The sequence below is a fragment of the Mustela nivalis genome (genome assembly GCF_964662115.1).
Source record: "Mustela nivalis genome assembly, contig: HAP1_SCAFFOLD_2358, whole genome shotgun sequence".
Classification (NCBI taxonomy): Eukaryota; Metazoa; Chordata; class Mammalia; order Carnivora; family Mustelidae; genus Mustela; species Mustela nivalis.
Window position 1 is genome coordinate 33,777 of NW_028134307.1, and position 21,970 is coordinate 55,746.

The 21,970-nt window shown below is 38.6% G+C and overlaps 1 protein-coding gene across 1 annotated transcript in view; it reads right to left on the minus strand.

Moving 5' to 3' along the window:
• Positions 1-21,970, minus strand: part of LOC309858418 (spatacsin-like) — a 54,015-nt gene that overhangs the window by 21,947 nt on the left and 10,098 nt on the right. The window contains exons 7-15 of the mRNA XM_082751121.1: positions 20,874-21,035; positions 18,810-18,876; positions 15,729-15,894; positions 14,294-14,499; positions 13,927-14,035; positions 12,598-12,757; positions 11,950-12,222; positions 11,129-11,329; positions 9,937-10,044 (exon numbers count right to left, since the gene is read on the minus strand). Of these exons, the coding sequence (XP_082607247.1) occupies positions 9,937-10,044; positions 11,129-11,329; positions 11,950-12,222; positions 12,598-12,757; positions 13,927-14,035; positions 14,294-14,499; positions 15,729-15,894; positions 18,810-18,876; positions 20,874-21,035 (1,452 nt within the window). The remainder of the gene's footprint in view (positions 1-9,936; positions 10,045-11,128; positions 11,330-11,949; positions 12,223-12,597; positions 12,758-13,926; positions 14,036-14,293; positions 14,500-15,728; positions 15,895-18,809; positions 18,877-20,873; positions 21,036-21,970) is intronic.

Sequence of the window (21,970 nt, forward strand, 5' to 3'; positions counted from 1 at the left end):
TCTGATCATTGGTTGCGGCTTCTGACCACAGAGGTCGAGGCAAGGAGGTGAGCAGCCATTGTTTCACCTCACCCACTGTTGCCAGCCCCTCCCCCTCCAACTGAAAGGACTTCCAGGAGATTTAAAGGGCTAGCACCAAGTCACTTGGGTGACTTAGTTGAGCGTCTTCCTTCGGCTCAGGTCATGATCCCAGTGTCCTGCGGACTGAGCCCTGGATCAGGTTCCCTGCTCAGTGGGAGTCTGCTTCTCCCTCAGCCTCTCCCTCTGGCTTGTGCTCTCTTGCTTTCTCTCTCTCTCAAATAAAGAAGGAAAATCTTTAAAAAATAAAAAATAAAAATAAAGCACTGGCACCCTTTTCCTCACCACTCCCTTCATTTTTTGATTTTCTCCCGTTCAGGAGCCAAACTTTAAAGATTAGGACAGTTAAAAACAATTTTATGAGCAAAATTAGAAAGTGACTGTGTATATGCAGGGAAAGGCTCACAAAAGACCCAAGAAGACTTTAGGTCTACACTTCATGCTGATCCTTGCCACAGAAATGACTTTTGCCTATCCAAAACCCAAAACTAATAAATAAAAACAATAATAAAAACTAGCAAACCCTGGGGAAGGAGGAGAATATGATTTCTAGGGTTACCACACTATTAGATCCAAATGTCCAAAGTTCAACAGAGAATCACAAGGTATACAAAGAAACAGGAAAATAGGGTCCATTCAAAGAGACAAAAAATGACAAAAACTGTTCCTAATGGCAGATACTTGAGACACAGATTTTAAAACAACTGTTTTAACTAAAGATGTAGAGAAAGTCAAGAAAACAATGTGTGAACAAAATGGAAATATCAACAAAGAAACAGAAAATCGAAAAACAAAAAATTCCGGAGCTAAAATGTAAAATAACAAATGAAAATAAAATTAAAATAACAAATTTAGTAGAGGGATTGAAAGGGAAATGTGAGCAGGCAGAATAAAGAATCAGCAAATTTAAAGGCAGGACAATGGAAATTATCAAGTTTGAGGAAGACTGAAGAAAAGCAAACAGAGCATAAGAGACCTATGGGACATTATCAAGTGGACCAACATAAATATCATGGGAGTCCCAGAAGAAGAGAGAAAGGAGTAGAGAGAATATTTAAATAAATAATGGCTGAATAAGTCTCAAACTTGTTGACAGACATAAATATAAACAAAATAAACATCCAAGAAGCTCAACAAACTCTAACAAGGTGAACTGAAAGAGACCCATAATGAGACACATTATAATGAAACTTTTTTAAGATAAAGAACAAAAAAAGAAATTTGGAAGCAACAGAAGAAAAGTGACTGGTCACATGCAAAGGATCCTAAAGAAGATTATTTGCAGAGTTCTCATTAGAAACTTTGAGGGCCAGGAGACAGTGGGCTGATATATTTAAAGTGCTCAAAGAAAAATACTGTGACCAAGACTCCTATATCCAGCAAAACCATCCTTCAAAAGTGAGAGGTAAATCAAGACATTCTTAGGGAAACAAAAGCTGAGGGGGTCTTTGACCACTAGACTGGCCTTGCAAGAAGTCCTGTAAGGTAAAATGAAAGGACTTTAGATGCCATATGCAGAAATAAAGAGCTCAATAAACATAATACATGGGAAATTATAAAGGCCAATATTACTGTAGCAATAGGTTTCTATTTTCTATCTGATTTAAGAGACTAGTGCATATAAAGAAAATTATTATATATTATTTATATATAATATATTATTATTTAAATATACATATAAAGAACAATTATTAGTATAAAAGCTGGTATGACTGTAACTTTGGTTTGTAACTCCAAATCTTGTTTTCTTCATAATTTAAGAGACTAATACCCTGAAAGGAATTATTTGTCTTGAGACACATATTGTATAAAAATGTAATCTGGTGGCATCAACAACTAAAGGTGTGAGGTCAGAGCTGCAAAGAAGCACTTTTTTTAATGTTATTGAAGTTAAGCTGGCATAAATTCATGGTAACCAAAAAGAAAATAGCTATAGGATAAGCACAAAATGAGAATGGAATTTAAACATGTTGGGCTGGCGGAAAGGGCTACTTAAGATGGCGAAAGTTCCCGCCACCAGACCTGAATTCAGACAGAACAAAGGCCCAAGCAGGAATCTGAGACCCCCGCCCCAGATTCCTATGGACCAATGGGACCCAGATGAGCAGGCGAGATATCCGAATAAGGGAAACTTGCCAAAAGACCCCTGAGCCCTGCCCCCCCAAGACCCCTTAAAAGCCCCCTCCTCCCTGCCTTGGGTGCAACTTCCCCCACTCTGCTTTCCAGAGTTGCGGAACCTCGCCCGAGGGTGCCCACCTCCTCCCAGTGCAACTTTCTTGGCTCCCCTTCACCTGGGCTCTGAAACTTCACGGGAGAGAACCTTTAATAAACCTTGCCTTATACCCACTTTGCCTGGTGTTGTGTTTATCTCGCCGGAAAAAACTTTACAAAACATTTTATTAAAAAAATCAACTAAACACAAAAGAAAACAGTAATGCAGGAAATAAGAAACAAAAAAGCTACAAGGCATAAAGACAACCACCAACACAATGGCAGAAGCAAGCTCTTCCTGGTCAGTAATTACTTCAAATGTAAATAGATTAAGCTCTCCAATTAGAAGACAGAGATTAGCAGAATAGACAAAAACACATGATCCAACAATGTGCTGCTGTCTACAAAAGACTCAGTTGAGATCCAAAGACATAAACAGGTTGAAAGTAGAAGGATGGAAAAAGATACTCCCTGCAAATAGTAACAAACAAATAAAAAGCAAGGGTGGCAATAGTAGTAACCAACAAAATAAACTTTAAATTTTGTCTTTTGTAAGAGACAAAGAAGGAGATTAGATACTAATAAAATGTTCGATACAGCAAGAAAATATAGCAGTTTTAAACATTTACATATGACAGATTATCAAAATATGTTAAGCATAAGCTGATGGAACTGAGGGGAGAAACAGTTCTATAATAACAGTTGAAGACTCCAACATCTCACTCACCATAATGGATAAAATAATGAGACAGAGATAAGAAAACAGAGAACTTAACACAATAAACTGAATAGATCTAACAGACATATAAAGGATGTTCTACCCAAGAACAATAGAAAACACATTCTTCTTAAGTGCACATGAGATATTTTCTAGGACAGACCACAGGTTAAGCTATAGGTTTTTAAAAGATAGAGATCATATGAAGTATCTTCTCTGACCACAATGGGATACAATTAGAAGTCATTATCAAAAGGAAAACTGAAAATTCACAAAATTATGGAAATTAAAAACACATTTTTATATAGAGAGAAGTCTCAAATTACTAAAATCAGAAATGAACATGGGGCCATTATTACCCTTTCCACAGAAATAAAAGGGATTATAACAGAGTACTATGAACAACTGCATGCCAAAAAGTGGATAACTTAGATGAAATGGGCAAATTCCTAGAAACGCAAAACCTATCAAGACTAAATCACAAATAGATAATGTAAGGAGATTGACTCAGAAATCAAAAATCTCTCCACAAAGAAAACCCCTGGACAGGATGGCTTCACTGGTGAATTCTAAAAACATTTAAAGAAGAACTACAACCAACCTTTCTCAAACTTACCCAAATTACTGGAGAGGAGGGAACACTTCCCAATGCATTTTATGAAACCAGCATAATCTTGGTACTAAAGACAGATGAAGACCCTGCAAGAAAACTATCAACCAGTATCCCTTATGAACACTGATGTAAAAATCCCCAAGAAAATACTGGCAAACTGGGGGCACCTGGGTGGCTCAGTCATTAAGTGGCTGCCTTCGGCTTGGGTCTTGATCCCAGGGTCCTGGGATGGAGCCCTGCATTGGGCTCCTTGCTCAGTGGGAAGCCTGCTTCTCCCTTTCCCACTGCCCCCCTCTCTTGTGTTCCCTCTCTCCCTGTGCCTCTCTCTGTCAAGTGAATTAAAAAAAAAAAAAAACTGGCAAACTGAATTCAGTGCATTAGAAGGATTATTCACCATTACCTAATGGAATTTATTCCCTGGGATGCAAGGGTGGTACAACATAGGAAAAAAAAAAATCAATATATATAGTACATCAACAGAACATAGAAAAGAAACCCACATGATCATTTCAATTGATGTAAAAAAAAAAAAAGTATTTGACAAAATTCAATACTATTTCAAGGTTTAAAAAAAATCAAAAACCCTCAACAAATTGGGAATAGAAAGAAACTACCATACATAATAAAAAGCCACATGTGAAAAACCCACAGTGAACATTTTACTCAATGGTAAAAGACTGAAACCATTCTTTTAAGATCAGGAAGAAGGCAAGGATGCCTGCTTTCAACACTTCTATTCCACACAGTACTCAAAGTTCTAGCCAGAGCCTATAGGCAAGAAAAAAAAAAAAAAAAAAGGAGCACCCAATTTGGAAAAGAAATAAAATGACTTCTGCATGATATAATCCTAATGATTACTTACACACACACACACACATACTTGGAATAAATGAATTCAGCAAAATAGCAGGACACAGAGTCAATGCACAAAAATCACTTGTGTATCTATACACAAACAATGAATAATCCATATAGGAAACAATGCCATTTCTAAAAGCAATAATAAGTAATAATAAATTACTTAGGAATTAACCAATGAAGTAAAAGACTTGTACAGTGAAAACTACTATAAATGCGTGTGATGTTCATGGGTTGGAAGCCTTAATGTTAAAACATCAATACTATCCAAAGTGATCTTTGAATTTGATGCAATTCCTATCAAAATCCTAACGATGTGTCTTTACAGAAATAGAAAAAGCCATCCTAAAACCATTTGTGACTTTGAGAGACCCTCAATAGCCAAAACGATCTTGAAAAAGAACTCTTCCTCCTGATTTCCCAACTTACGACAAGGCTGTAGTAATCAAAACAGTGTGCTATGGGCATAGAGACAGACGTATTGGCAAGAGAACAGAACTGAAAGCCCAAAAATATACCTTCACATATGTGGTCTAACGATTTTTGACAAGGGTGCCAAGATCATTCAATGAAGAAAGGACAGTATTTTCAACAAATGGTGTTGGGAAAACTGAATATCCACATGCAAAAGAATGAAGTTGGACCCTTACCAAACACCATATATAAAAATTAACTCAAAATGGACTAAGAACCTAAATATGAGATCTAAAATAATAAAAACGCTTAGAAGAAAATATAGGACAAAAGCTTCACAACACTAGATTTGGCAACAACTTCTTGGACAGGACACCAAAAGGCACAAGTAACAAGAGAAAAATAGGCAAATTGACTTCATGAATGCATCTAGAGACATTATCAACAGTAAAAAGGCAACCCAAAGAGTGGGAGAAATTATGGGCAAATCATATATGATTAATATTTCAATGGGTATTTTCAATAGTATACAAAATTCCTAAAAACAAAAATAAACAACAAAATTAAAAATGGGCACAAGACTTAGATACTTCTCCAAAGATGATATACAAATGGTCAGTAAGCATGAGAAGATGCTCAACATCATTAATCATTAGGAAAACACAAATCAAAACTACAATGAAATACTACCTCACACCCATTAGGATGACTACTATTAAAAAACAAACAAACAAACAAAAAAACAGAAAACAATGGGGCACCTGGCCGACTGAGTCAGTAGAGCATGCAACTCTTGATCTTAGGGTCTCCACATTGGGTGTAGAGCTTACTTCAAAACAAAACAAAACAAAACAGAAAACAAGTGCTGAAGAGGATGTGGAGAGACCAGAACCTTGTGGCAGTGTAAAATGGTGCGGCCACTACAGAACACGGTATGACACTTCCTCAACTTATTAAAGATAGAGTTATCCTATCATCCAACAATTTCACTTCTGAGAGGATACCCAAAAGAACTGAAAGCAGGATCTTTTTTGTTTGTTTGTTTGTTTGTTTGTTTGACTGACAGAGATCACAAGTAGGCAGAGAGGCAGGCAGAGAGAGAGAGAGTGGGAAGCAGGCTCCCTGCTAAGCAGAGAGCCAGACGCGGGACTCAATCCCAGGACCGTGAGATCATGACCTGAGCCAAAGGCAGCGGCTTAACCCACTGAGCCACCCAGGCGCCCCTGAAAGCAGGATCTTGAAGAGATTATTTGTATACCATGTTCATAGTAGCATAGTTAAAATGTGGAAGTAACCCAAATATTCATGGATAGAGGAATGGATAAGCAAAATGTAGCATATACATAAAATGGAATATTTTGATCACATATGCAAAAGCATGCATAAAATATATCTACACTGTTGAAGGAAAAAATAAAAACAATTTTGATGCTGAATATACAAGGTGAAAAAATGGAACTCTACCAGTGCCTTAAATTACCCCTCCTGGACGACACTGCATCCCTACAATCTCCCTCCCAGGAGAAAATGTTATCTTGACTTTTTTTCCCCTTTTTAATTTGTACTTAAATTCAATTAATCAACATATAATGTATTATTGGTTTCAGAAGTAGAGGTCAGTGACTCATCAGTCTTATATAATACCCTGTGCTCATCATGCGCCTTCCATAATGCCCATCACCCAGTTATTCTGTCCCCCGCCCACCTCCCCTCCAGCAACCCTCAGGTTGTTTCTTACGGTTCAGAAACTCTTTAGATTTGTCTCCCTCTCTGGTTTCATCTTTTTCCTCTCTTCCCCTATGGTCCTTTGTTTTATTTCATAAATTCCACTTCTGGATGAGATCATATAATAATTATCTCTGATTAACTTACTTCACTTAGCATAATACTCTCTAGTTCCATCCACATCACTGCAAATGGAAATATTTCATTTTTTATGGCTGAGTAGTATTCTATTATATACACACACACATGCACATACCACACTGTCTGTATCCATTCATCTATTGATGAATCTGTCTGTGGAAAGAGCCCAGTTTGACTATTGTAGACATTGCTGCTATAAACATTGGGGTGGGGGCACCTGGGTGGCTCAGTGGGTTAAGCCTCTGCCTTCAGCTCAGGTCATGGTCTCAGGGTCCTGAGATCGAGCAGCACATCGGGCTCTCTGCTGAGCAGAGAGCCTGCTTCCCCCACTCTCTCTGCCTGCCTCTCCGCCTACTTGTGATCTCTGTCCGTTAAATAAAAAACATTTAAAAAACAAAAAAAAAAAAACAAAAAAACATTGGGGTGCAGGTACCCCGTTGGAACACATTTGTTTTTGGGATAAATACCCAGTAATGTAATTGCTGGGTTGTAGGGCAGCTCTATTTTCAATCTTTTGAGGAACCTCCATATTGTTTTCTAGAGTGGTGTACCAGCTTGCATTCCCACCAACAGTGTAGGAGGGTTCCCCTTTCTCCGTATCCTAGCCAACATCTGTCAGTTCCTGACTTGTTAATTTTAGCCATTCTAACTAGTGTGAGGTGTGACTGATTTGTATTTTCCTGATGCCAGGTGATGTGAATAATTTTTCATCTGTCTATTGGCCATTTGGATGTCTTCTTTGGAGAAATGTCTCTTCATGTCTTCTGCCCATTTCTTGACTGGATTATTTGTTCTTTGGGTGCTGAGTTCAGTAAGTTCTTTGAAGATTTTGGATACTAGCCCTTTATCATTTGCAAATATCTTCTCCCATTCTGTTGGTTGTCTTTTGGTTTTGTCAACTATTTCCTATGCTATGCACAAGCTTTTCATCTTGATGAAGTTCCGATAGTTCATTTTCGCCTTTGTTTCCCTTGCCTTTGTAGATGTGTCTAGTAAGAAATTGTTGCGGCCGAGGTTAGAGAGGTTGCTATGTTCTTCCCTAGAATTTTGATGGATTCCTGTCTCACATTTAGGTCTTTCATCCATTTTGAGTCTATTTTTGTGTATGGTACAAGGAAATGGTCCAGTTTCATTCTTTCCCATGGGGCTGTCCCATTTTCCCAACACCATTTGTTGAAGAGACTGGCTTTTTTCCATTGGATATTCTTTCTTGCTTTGTTGAAGATTAGTTGACCATGTAGTTAAGGGTCTGTTTTGGGGTCCTCTATTCTGTTCCATTGATCCATGTGTCTGTTTTAGTACCAGTACCATACTGTCTTGATGATTACTACAGCTTTGTAATAGAGTCCAGAATAGTGATCCCACCAACTTTGGTTTTCTTTTTCAACATTCCTCTGGCTATTCAGGGTCTCTAGGCAGCATAAACATTTTAACAATATTTGTTCTTCCCACCCATGAGCATGGAACATTTTCCCATTTCTTTGTGTCTTCCTCAATTTCTTTCATGAGCATTCTACAGTGTTCAAAGTATAGATCCTTTGCCTCTTTGGTTACAATTATTCCTAGAAATCTTACAGGTTTGGGTGCAATTGTAAATGGGATTAACTCCTTAATTTCTCTTTCTTCTGTCTCACTGTTAGTGTATAGAAATGCAACTGATTTCTGTGCTGAATTCCTATCTGAGTTCCAGCAATTTGGGGGTGGAGTCTTTTGGGTTTTCCACATAAAGTATCATGTCATCTGTGAAGAGGGAGAGTTTGACTTCTTTGCTGATATGAGTATCTTTTATTTCTTTGTGCTGTCTGTTGCTAAGGCTAGGATTTTTAGTACCATATTGAAGAACAGTGGTGATAGTGGACATCCCTGTCGTGTTTGTGACCTTAGGGAAAAGCTATTTTTCACCAACATACAATGGCATTTTATTTAGCATTTGAAAAGAAGGAAATTCTACATGGATGAACCTTGAGAACATCATGCTAAGTGAAATAAACCAATCACAAAAAGACAAATATTGTACAATTCCACTTATATAAGGTACCTAAAGTAGCCAAATTATAAAAACAAAAAGTAGAACTGTGGATGCCAGGAGCTTGGAATAAAGGAGAATGGGGAGTTCTTGTTTAATGGGTATAGAGTTTTTACACATGACAACATGTGTAGGGTGAGGGGGATGGATGGTGGTGATGGTCACATAACAACGGGAATGTATTTAACACTACTGACTGTATACTTAACAGTTAAGATGGTAAATGGTATGTGTATTTTGCTCCAAAAAATAAGTCAAAAGAAAAGAAAGAAAAGATATCTGGTAGAGCCCCAGCCATGGGAAGTGACAGACTAAGGAAATTAGCATTCCTCTTTGTCGTGATTTTGAAACCTCAGGCATATTTGAATAACTGACTCAATATTTTCAAATAATGTAACTTTTAAACCTTTTATTACAGTTACTTATTGAGAGCAAAAGCCTAAACTGGGGTTCCACTGTGATATGTTTGTTAGGTAGAACCAGCATATAGTTTTGTCTCATTTATCATAGAGCTCTTGTAGGGTAGAGAAAACGCAAAAGTACTAAAACCCGAAGCAGAACTAAGGCATATTTCTTTTGCTTCCTTACAACTTCCCCTTTTCTTCCACAGGGTTAATTAGTTCCACATGATAAATAAGGCCTGAAATAAACATTGAATAGGTCTGAAATTGTCTGAAATTGACCACACAGTTCAGCATCATTTCGGAGTGGGACCATAAAGATGGTTGATGAAAAAAGCCATTATTGTCAATCACCATAAATAAAGAAGTATTAAACACCCTTCACACTCAATACTAAGTTATCTTAGAGTGGCAAAATGTGGCCCATGAAGAACCACCACATTCCTCTTGAGCATCCACTGCAGGTCCTGGTAATCCCTTTCCCACTGAGCTTGGCTGCAGTTCAGGACACTGATCAGAATCAGCACTTCAGATGAAACTTCTCTGTCATGTCTGGCAACTGAGGTGCTCTAGGCAAAGCCACTGTAACTCCTGTCCTCCCTCCCCACCTCTGGAACAGTACAAATGAGTTAGTTTCAATTATGCCACCTCCCAGCTGCTTGCCTGCTGTCACAATCTGAATACTAGCAGGTAACAGGCCACACTAACCAATTTCAGATTGGTGACAAAGAGCAGTAGGGTTCCAACTTACAGTTTCAAAGCTCTTTTGGAACTCCAGAAGTTTAGCTTCAGCTTCCTTATAATTCTTGAAAAACATACACAGTTCATACATCTCCATCATCAACAGTAGTGGGGAATCCTTTGAGGAAGAGTTTGAATGAAATTACAAAATCGTGAAGTTGATCAATAGTGTTTTCTCAATGAATAATGTCAATGTAAGAGAAAGTTAAAGTAAAAACACAAGTACTACTAATAACAGTTACATCGAATTAAGTCATATGGTAAAAAGAAAGGAGGTTAAATTTTTATTACTTTTACCTTTTAGAAAAAAGATATTTAGGCCAGGCACACCTACACAACAGTCTATTTTCTATTCTATACGTGGTCCACAGCACGTGAGCTGGAGACATTCCACTAGATGGTGCTACATATACTCCTGGAAAATGGGCTCTACTGAGCTGCCAACCTACTGCTGCCTGTGGCATTTCTATCTCTTTGGTGGAAGCTTTTCTGTCAGAAGACAGGAGTTTTGGAGTGAGAAACTATCTGAACTAGAAACACAGTACTTTACTCTAAAATGAGGATACTACCACTTCATAACACCCTCAAATAATATAAAGTTCTTTGATAAAGAATCGGTAGTTCTGGGACGCCTGGGTGGCTCAGTTGGTTAAGCAGCTGCCTTCGGCTCAGGTCATGATCCCGGCGTCCTGGGATCGAGTCCCACATCGGGCTCCTTGCTCAGCGGGGAGCCTGCTTCTCCCTCTGCCTCTGCCTGCCATTCTGTCTGCCTGTGCTCGCTCTCTCCCCCTCTCTCTCTGATAAATAAATAAAAAAATCTTTAAAAAAAAAAAAAAAAAAAAAAAAAGAATCGGTAGTTCTGTTATCACTCTATGCTGTTGGATTTAAAAAAAAAAATCAAGGGATGCCTGGGTGGCTCAGTTGGTTAAGTCACTGCTTTCGGCTCAGGTCATGATCCCAGAGTCCTGGGATTGAGTCCCACATTGGGTTCCTTGTTTTGGCAGGGAGCCTGCTTCTTTCTCTGCCTCTGCCTGCCATTCTGCCTGCTTGTGTGCTCTCTTTCTCTCTCTCTGACAAATAAATAAATAAAATCTATAAATAAAATCTTAAATCAAGAGATTAAAAACTATTGAAAAAGCCAATGGGGATATTCTGAAGCAACCCTTTTAAACACAGGAACGAAATGAAGTGACTATAACTACCTTAACAAAAAGTTGAAAACCTCTGATGAGAGTTTTGCTCTTCTGCCTTGTTAGTAATGTTCTCCAGATGACCGAGAGGTCTTGAAGGTCCCATATGTGCTCTTCCATTGAGCCCTGAATGTGTTCTGTTGCTTCAGCAGCAACAGTGTCCTCCACAGATGTGACGATCCAAACACAGAGACAAGGAATAGTACTGGCATCCTGCCGCAGGATAAAAACTTTTCAAAAAAAAAAAACAACAATTGCATCTGGATCACCTGACAGAGGGAGCTGGGGGCTCCCAGCAATGCTACAATCATGGATGGATGTTTCCTGTTCTGAACAAGTCACCTCAATACACTGGTTAACCTAGCTTGAAAGCTTCCAAACATGGAATAAACTCTAATGAACAACCAAGGCACTACTATAAACTGTTCTGCAGAGTGTAATCTATCCAAAGATCAAGAGAACAAATGGGTATATCCACAAGTTGTGGAAGTGCTAAGTATAAGAAAACAAGACTGCCTTCCACAGCATCGGTCAAGGGACTGTCTAGAATATCCCACTTCGCTGCTCAGGAGGCAGGGTCTTTTCTCTAGGACTTCCATCCAGGAACCAAAGCTCAGACCACTTTGGTTACTGAATATTAAGGTAGAAGGAAGTGTAATGGATGGCCTGGTGCCCAAGCTGAAAAAGCACAAAAGTGACAGTGACCTTGAAAACACACACTGGAGCCTTCCTATCATCATCACCCCATTTCCTCTCTGATGATTAGTCTTCCCGGTCCCTTTCCACCTTTTCTATTCTCTCTGGGTTCTTAATTTTGGCTTCTCATACCCTACCTGGAGACAGGAGGCCAGGACACTAAGGATAGGGGCCCGTTGTTTCACTGCTTCAGCGAGGAGCCAGCACCAGGAGTCTGGTTCCTCTGAGCACTGGAGCAGAACCTCAAATAAATCAATCATCTCTTCTTTGTTTCTCTGGAGTTCCTGGGGGACCCTGTTGCAGACTGGATCACTGTCCATTTTGGAGTTAGACACTGAGGTCAAGTTCTCAAAAGCCAGTCTTAAATGGTCTCGAAGGACAGGACTGAAATACTGAAGGAGAGATTTCACCTAGAAAACATATTAGATATTTTAAAAGACCAATTTTATCTGGAGCCAAAAAATGTTAAAGAAAAGCAGAGGCAAAATTGTCCTTTCTCACTCTGAACCGTGTGCGTGGGAAGTGACCATATCATTTTACAAAGTTATTTGCTGCTTTGGGGTGAACTTCCATATTTAATCTGGAGTTGCTAAAACTCTTCCCTCAGCTCTTTAGTATGAATGACTAATCCTCTGTCTGATGCCAACCCACTGAACTCTTAATAAAAACAGTAATATCACATAAAACAAAAGCCTAGATATACACAATGGAAAGAACACTTTGTGTCCTCTGAGAAGCCTTCCAATTTTCTCTTCTTGAATAGTTGGCAACACACTGTGGCTTACCTCCTCTGGGTGATAGTTATGGAGCTGGCTATGGATAATGAACTGTAACCAGTCGTTTGCTTCGGCACATTCTCTGAGGTAAGATGTGCTCAGTTTCACATTGTGAAGCCTGCAGAACTGTACTGCTAATGCCCACTGGCTGCTAGATTCACTAGATAACCTGTAATTGGAAGTTGGGGCAGTAGAGGGAAAAAAAAGATTGTTAAAATACAGCTTTCATTTAAATGGAAAATAAGAAAAAATTAAACAAATTTAACTGCAGTATATTTTCTAAAAAATCTTTCAAAAATACCATGTGTTTGTTAAGCTGCTCTGGAAAATAAAGGAAATAAGAGGGCTCTTGCATCCATAATGCATAAAAGCTTTCTTAGCATACTGGGAGAATGCATTCCTTTAAGTATCTGTCCACAGAGAGGTTATATTAGCTATATACCATCTTTAGGAGAATTGAGTAAATAGTCACTCAATTCTGAGTGTTTAATTGTTTTGCATGACTCACTTTAGAGTATCAGAGCCCTGACAGATGCTCAGATGCTTGGGCTTCCTCAGGGAGGGGGGAGTACTTGTTTCTGTTCATAGCCAGAGACTGTTGAGAACAGAGTCACCAAGAGCCAGTACAAGAAAATGGTGCATTCCCAGGGTCTGGGGTGACTAGGTCACCGCGGGTGGCACAGCACAGATGAAAGATATTATCAATGTTTAAGTAGAGGGGGTTTTCTGGACAGATGGTCACCTCAATTTTCATTATCAACTAACATATGTAAGTAAGAGAAAATTAAAGACCTCACTTAGAATCAAATTTGTGAGATCCATCCCCCATCTTCTTCTCTCTCTCTTTTTTCTTTTTTATAGAAAGAGCAAGGGAGGGGTAGAGAGAGAGAATCTTAAGCAGGCTCCATTCCCAGCACAGAGCCAATTCAGGGTTCAATCTCACGACCCTGAGATCATGATCCAGGCCAAAAGCAAGAGTTGGAGGCTTAACCGACAGAGCCACACAGGTGCCCCCATCCCACGTCTTCTAAATGATTTCAACATATAACAAAAGACTTCTCTGACCAGCTGGGCAGTGAAGAAGACAGAGCTCTTCTCCATCTTTTGGAAACTCTCTTTCTAAAAAGTGAATAATTATCTGCACCCTTCTTCTACTGATGGCAAGAAGCATTTAAAACTCAACTCTCTGTTTATCAAGTGTCTGCTATATGCTGGCTGAGTAAGAAGCCCTGAAGGGATTGGTGAAAACACCTGAGTTGCTGGAAGAAAGACTACACAAATACAGTTTGGAAGAATAAAGCTTGCTGGAAAAGAGAATGAGGCGGCAATTCAACAAACCTCTTTATTTCCTGCTGCTGGATGCTGTTCCATATCCCTTCTTCTAAGAGAATAAGCAATTCCTCTATGGTGGCCTTTTCACCCACAGCCAGTTTAGATAGTTTTTCAGCTGTAAGAAATACGAACAATAAAAAATAGTCCAGAGAAAAGGTCAGGAACTCTTCTGTTTCAAGAGTGTGGCCCAGGGCCATTTTAGAACCTGATTAAAGGGTCTAAGAAAGTGAGATAAAGTGCAAACATTCTGCAGAGAAAGGAGGAAACAGGAAGATAATTATTTCCTCCCCAACCACTCACAATCTGATGGTTTAGACCTATTCAACCCTTCTCCTCTAAACGAAACAAACCCCAGATGGAAAAGGCACTGTACCTAGAGACTCTCTGATATAGCTGGACCGAGCATCTTCGTTTCTACACTTGCAGCTCAGAATTATATTGGCCACTTTCATATCAACTCTGAGCTTGAGACTGTCAAGGCCAAGTAGTTCTAAGAAACAAACACAGGCAGCTCCTACTGAAGGTACGAAGAAGGAGGAGAGCCCTAAAACATAGGCTTCATTACCTACTTGCTGGATCCTAAAAAAGACAGGAATTAAAATAACATCAGAGAACTGTTTCTCACCAGGAAAAGCAGAAGGAATTACACAGTGATACATGGAGTGTCAGACACCCGTGATTTTTAGTTTCCTCCCCCTTCCCATTTTGGGCCCCTGCACACACACATCATTTAGGTTCCTGGTAGTTTTTGTTTGTTTGTTTGTTTGTTTTTTAAGATTTTATTCATTTATTTTACTGAGAGAGAGATCACAAGTAGGGAGAGAGGCAGGCGGGGGCAGGGGGAGCAGGCTCCCTGCAGAGAACGTGATATGGGGCTCGATCCCAGGACCCTGAGATCATGACCTGAACTGAAGGCAAAGGCTTAACCTACTGAGCCACCCAGGCACCCTGGTTCCTGGTAGTTTTGGGTTGTCTCCATTGCCCCCCCATTGTCTTATATTTAACCTCATAAAACACCCGCTCATAAGCCAAATTATTCTTGCTTCAATTTCATCCAGGGAACACGGAACAGAATTACAGAAAGACTGCCAACTTGTGATCCTATCAATTATGAGTATATATGCAAACCACCAAGCAAATTAAAGTTTGACATCACATATGTAGTTTAATATGCATAGACATATTTCAAGGAACGATGCATAAGAAATTAACAATGTTTATTTACTATGCAGAATGAAGAAAGGAGACTCAGGGACTTTTTATCTTTCATTTTTTTCACCCTTCTGAATTACTTGAATATTTTATCACTAAAGTGCACTACTTTGTTAACTACGAAACAAGCCAGTAAATAAAGTAAATCTATATTTAGCTGACTATATCTAATACTCCTCCCAATTCTGTGCTTTATAAAAGTGAATTATAAAAAAGAAAGATCTTAAATACAGAATTCACATCTTGTTATACAATTCCCTCTTAAGAGTAATAGCTAATATTTGGCAAGTTCCTGGGTCTTTTTTTTTTTTAACAGAATTATAAAAGATACAAATAGTATCTTTAAATATTACCTTTTAAAAAATTTTTATTTATTATTTATATAAGAGCAACAGACAGAGATAGTGAGAGAAAGGACGAGCAGGGAGGAGAGGGAGAAGAAGGCTCCCTGACCAGCAAGGAGCCTGACACGGGGCTTGATTTCAGGACCCTGGGATCATGACCTGAGCTGAAGGCAGACACTTTACTGACTGAGCCACCCAGGCATCCCAGATATGTCTTTTATTTAGAGTACAAATTATGTTTTAAATACTCACAGCTGCTTGGGAGTCTTGCTCTTGGTTAATTCCTGGACCAGAAAAGTACCAAATGCAAATGATGGTCGTCCATGTTGTAAATAATATGCAAAATTCAGACGTTCCACTATAGCATATTTATTAACCAGGTCAGGGCTAGAAAAATGTGGGAGATGACTCACTGCATCTAGGGAAAAAGTGAGGCAATATTAGTCCTCTGCACCTCACCATGATTAATTTCAAATCTGCACATGGAAAATTTAACTCTGCAATGGTGAAAGAAAACCAGTTGCAGGACACTTGAGCAGCTCAGCTAGTTCAGTGTCTGACTCTTGATTTTGGCTCAGGTCATCATGATCTCCAGTCATGAGATCAAGCCCTGTGTTGGACTCCATGCTCAGCAGGAAGTCTGGCTGAGATCCATTCTCTTCCTCGCCCTCTCCCCTCCCCCAGCTTGCACATGCATTCTCTAATAATTAAATAAACAAACCTAAAGGGAAAAAATGGTTGCTATAGTCATTTTGTACCACTGTGCATTACTCTGAACCACCAAAATATAACAGTTCACTTTAATGTGTAGAAGTAGCCCGTTTGATTTTAAAAATTTATTTATTTCAGAGAGAGAGAGAGAGAGCATAATGTGTGGGGGGAAGGGCAGAGGGAGAGGGAGAGAGAATCTCAAGCAGAATCCTCACTGAGTGGGGAGCCCAACACAGGGCTTAAGCCCACAATCCTGAGATCACGACCTGAGCTGAAATCAAGAGTCAGATGCTTAACTGACTGAGCCAAGAAGCTGCATAAAAACTTATAAATTATGCTTTTTCCTCATTCAACTTGTTATTTTATATGTCTTAATTCTGTATTTGATGATCCTTTAAGTCACAATGGCAATCATCCTTCAGCTATAACATCTCTGCTAAGGATCTGCAAAAGGAGCTTTTTAATTTATTCATGGAGCTCATTACACAATGAAATCCCTTCTCAATATTTTTATGAGTCCTCTATAGACCAAGGCCAACTCCCTCTACCTTTCTCTGATACACAGTATAAGAACATCCTTTTCTCCCTATTAATGTCTTCCTCAATTTCCTTTTGTTATCATTAGCTATACTTTCTGATGTTGTATTCAGAGTACCTTATTACCTACATGATATCACCTTTCTCAAGCCAGCAGAGTAGTTCAGTTTAAAGTTCCTCTGTGCCCTTGAAAATGGCAGAGAAAACATTTTTTCCTCTCTTTAGAGAAATCTGAAGTTAGAAGATATTCTGGATGTGATCAGTTAGTATGAAAGAACTCCTCCTGCCAACACTTAATCTTTAATTGTTTCTTAATCACTCACTACCTATAAAAAAAATGAAGTAACATTTTGAACTGTTAAGGAACAAGTTCTGAAAAATAGTGCATCTGCTTTTACTTTCAAAGTTCAAAGCTTATTTCTAAAAAAAGTTTTATCTTCCTGTGGCATTCCAAGGACTTTTTACATTGTGACTTGGCTCTTAAAAAATAAATAAATAAATAAAATAAACTTGAAGAGTTGAGGTGTCTGTCAACTTAAAACTTCCTGCTATTACTTAAAAGTACACCCCCTTTGAGATTAAAAAACTGTCACATGCCTATATTCTTTGTAAGATCACAGTGACTCTAGTAACTTGTTATTACATATAAAACTGTTAGTTCATTCATTAAATATTTGCTGAGTACATGAAGAGTATATAGGATTGCCTGGCTCCAAATGAGCTAATGTGAGTTTTTAACTCAAATAAGACTCCGATTTTTAAGAAGTTGGAGGCTAGTATGGAAAGCATATATATTCTACCCAAAGGGAAATTTTTCTCTAGCCTGTCAGAGAAGCCAAGTCACTTTGCAGTCACCTTACATCTCTTTTCAATGGTTAAGACCATATGAAAAAATAAGTAAATATTCTAATTAAAGACAATTCCCCAATTTTATAAATGCGTATTATGTTTTCATAATTGTTTCATTTACTTTGTGCTTTATTTCCTCAAATATGTTTTAAACTTCTAAATACCAGGCAGGGAAAACATCTTCAACTTCCTCTCTGTTCCCCAAGTGTACCTGGTACAGTGCTCATTTCCCAGAAGGGGGTCAGGACTCTGGCTAAGTGTTAGAGCTGGAAAAGTGTTAAAACAGGCCAGGGGATTCAGTCTATACTCTAATAGTAACTTCACAGAGATTCATTATAAAGAGTATTATCACTTGTAAATGCAATACATAGTACTACTTTATCCAGCCCTCAACAAATATTTATTGAACATCTACTATAGGCTGGCACTGCACTGGGCCCTGGGAACTGGGTAAATTAAATCTTTTGAGATTTGAACTTATAAAACTCACAAATTAGAAAATCCATTTTTATGCATGCCAGTAAATATTTACAGGGTATCCATGACATATGAAGTGTTCATTTGAAGCCTACTTCCGAATAACTTCAGCATAGGCACCACAGGCACCATGATATTAAAGGCTAACTCTAAATTTAAAAGTAAAAAGATATAGAAAAAGTTGAGCTTAAGACTGGCATTAAAAAAAAGAAAAATCAGAGAAATGCTTATGGCCTAAAGAGAACAGCAGTGTTTAACGCATCTGGGGCTCACCATACACCAGGAACTCAAGAGCTTTTTAAATGCCTTGTCTCCTTTCATTCTCAGGTAATACGTGAGGTGGGCACTATTCTTAACCTCATTTTACAGGAAACTGAAGGTTTCCTGTAAGTTAAACCACTTACCCAAGGTCATACAGCTATTAGATGGCCGAGCTAGGATTTGTCTAATGCCTACACCTCCACTCTTAACCTTTGTTAATACCTTACTGCAAACCAACAGGGATTTGGGAAAAGCGAGAAATTTAAGCAGACAGGTACATCTTATGTTTCCCAGCAAGAACAGCGTTAGTGACACATTACTTTTAACTCACATTTTCAATTCGGTCTCCTAGAAAATGTTTTTCATTGGAATGTACCTTCATTTTTGAAATGGAAAGCAGTGAAAAAAAAACTGGATTGGTTTTACAAAACTTAACTTCTATGGTCAACACTGCTGAAATACTTACTTCTAAAGCCCTAGGTGCCTAGAATGACTTACCTCCTATAGCCAGCGTGTTGGCACACTGCCAGCCAAACAATCTGCTAGGGTCAAAGGGCAACAGTGACTGAAAAAGCAGAAAAGTCAGAGTTAAAAGTTAATTGACTCTAAAGTAAGTAAATAAAATTATAAGAAAAGACTTCACAAGTAATCTGCTTCCCTTCTCCAAACTCATCTTTCTGGACATAAATTCTTTGATTGCAGCTTCAAAAAACAAAAAACAAAACAAAAAAACCCCTGAGTGCATGAGACACTTTCCTATTTTTAATAAAAACAGAACCAGCTATGTTTCTTTTAAAGACTTCGCACTTCAAACTATGTCTGGAAAGTGTACTCTCTTGGTTGAAGCAGCGTCGATGATAATGTAAAATGGAATTCTGAAATGCTTTTGGAATCCAAACCCAAGAGAAATAAGAGGCTAGACAATGTTACCATGTAAACAGGACAAGGTGAGCTAAGAGTGGTCTGGAAAGGGAACAGGGAGACAAGCAGATCAAAGATTAGAGGAATGTGATGAACAAATCACCACCAACAATGAAGAAAAAAGCACGGGCTAAGGTTAAGCAAGTCAGAAAAGGTTTGGAAGCAGGGAAACATGCCTGTTTGAAATTTGTCTAGGCCAAAGATGTAGCAAAGACGATAAGCAGATGGTAGGAAAGATAAAGGAGAAAATTAAAAAAACCTTTAAGTCATGATTTGGGTGGTTAATGAAAGAGCAGCTTTGATGTAAAATTATGGGAGAATTTATGATCTAGGAAGGATGACTTTTTGTAATGTAACAGGACTAAAACTGCATTGGTCAACTTGAAAACAGAACCAAGAACAACCTGAAACCACTTATGTTTTAGGCTGATTGAATCCACTTTAGGTAGTGAAACTGTTTTATATGTTTTTATATAATCCAGTTGTATCTAGTTTATAGTGGTGCTACTGGTCTGCAATGAGATAAGAAGCTTGCAATAAATTTAAATGCTTCCTGCTTCCAGAGTGTCTTGCTACATCACACACACACACACACACACACACACACACAGTCTGCTTAACTGAAAAGTGTACTTAATGACACAGATTTATAGAATAGCTCAAGATCCTAATGTCCTCACATACCAGCAACAAGCAGTTCATGGACTGGCAGCCATCCAGGGACATTTTTGAGTAGGGCTACTCTATAAATTAAGGACTGCTCACATTAGAAAGATTTTGTACCTTTATAGATTATAGAACTTGTGTTGAATTAAGGATACTGTGGGAATATGTGCACCCAGAGGAAAGAAGCAAAAGCCCTCTGAAGAAAAAAATGAACAAAAGAATGTGTTCATCATGGAGGATCTGAATAGGTTTCAGGGAATCTGAACTCCTCTGAAATAGAAGCAAAATTATACACATATGTGCTATTTTTCTGGGAAGAAACTCCTAACTCGCTTACATTCTTAAAGAGATCTCTGTCCTAAAAGAGGCTAAGGAGTACTGATTTAAATAAACAAATAGCCCCATTCACTGAGAAGAGAGAGAGAATTTATCAGCAGTAGAAGGAAGTGTCAGACAGGCATGCTGGCCAACTGTCCGTCTGCTCTCAGATCCATTCCCGCCTTTCTCTCCTTCTGCAGAGAACTGCGTTTCCCAAGCTCATCTGCCCTTTGGCTACCAGAGAGGTTTAGCCAAGAGAGACAACATGGGAGATTAAAGGTGGGAAGAGGGGAGAAACCAGAGTATTTTCCTCCTTCTTCGTTTTCGGGGCTATCTTCTCCAGGTTCCAGGCCCACCCTGTACGTTTGTTTCCAGCTCCCATTTAGGCAGCCTGACTGTGAGTTTAGTTCTCAGAGGGAGCCAGGTCCAGCTTCTGGGTTCTGATGATACTATTTTCTTGCACCGTTCTTGCAGCTTTAGGGGTGTTGGTGGCCTCCCTGTCAGTTTTTGACTTGTCTCACCATCGCATGCTTGGATTCCCCATCCTGCTATGACTGTGTAAGTAACTATCTATGTTAAATGTTGTCCACGTGAGAGACCCAGAGTGGATTTCGGTTTTCCTAGCTGAACCCTGACTGATATCCCTAAATACTGTACCTGAATAAGGTGGTAAAGTGTAATATCAGGTGGCAGAACATTAGAGGCGGTGTACTGTGGGAAGAGAGCAGTTTTTAGCTTGGGGTAAGGAGTTAATGCCATCTTCAGTAACTGGGGATCTACTTTCTTCAAACAGGTCTCATTTTCATCATTCAGAACAACCTAAATAGAAAGACAGATCACATGATACAGTGTAAAGTTCTTCTCTTCTCCAAATTTGTCTTTTCTTCACAAGAGTGAAACAAGATTAGCTTGAAAAACTACATGGTAGTGAAAAAGACATTGGTCAAGGAGTTAGAAGCCAATAGTTTTAGTTCAGTTTCTAAGTAAAACTGGCTGGTGACCTTGGGCCAGATATTTAACAGCAGGCCTCAGTTTCCTCATCTACAAAATTAGGAAGTTCAACTAAATAGTGGTTTTCAAACTACATGTGAAAACATTGTTTGAAAAAAGTCTCTGTTACTAAAATATTTAAATAGCAAGTAAATGTTCTTAAAGGAAAAAAACTACTAGACTAGATGACTCCTACCTAGGTCCTTCTCCGCCAGGTCTCAAGTTATTCTATGACTAATTTCTTATAAGTGATTAAAAAGAGAGGTAGAGATAACCACATGAATTAAAATATACTGCAATAATCTGGAAGAGGTGGTATTATATTAAGCTATTATCAGTAAGAAGCTTTTAGAGATTAGATATGAAACTGCATTCTTCAGTTCCCTGTAATGAGGTATTCTGTGTACTTTCAAAAAAGCAGAAATGGGCAAGTTTCCACTGGGTCCCTCAGAAGAATTCATACGGATAGCTAAAAAATGTGATTTCCTTTTTGCCTGAGAGTACAAATAGTACAGAATAATTCCCAAGCCACACATCTATTGTATAGTTACTCCCAGGAGCAATCAGATCCAGATTCTATCCTGAAAACAAACCTAAAGTTTACAAAACAAACGGGAAAAAAAAATCTCTAGACAGCAGATTAGTTCCCTTCCAACTTAAGAGAATATAATGCAAAATTTAAAACATCCTTGTTTTATGCTCTTTAATAAAATGAAATATTTATGTACGTGGTTGCATTTGAATATCAAAGGAGTCTCCAAGAG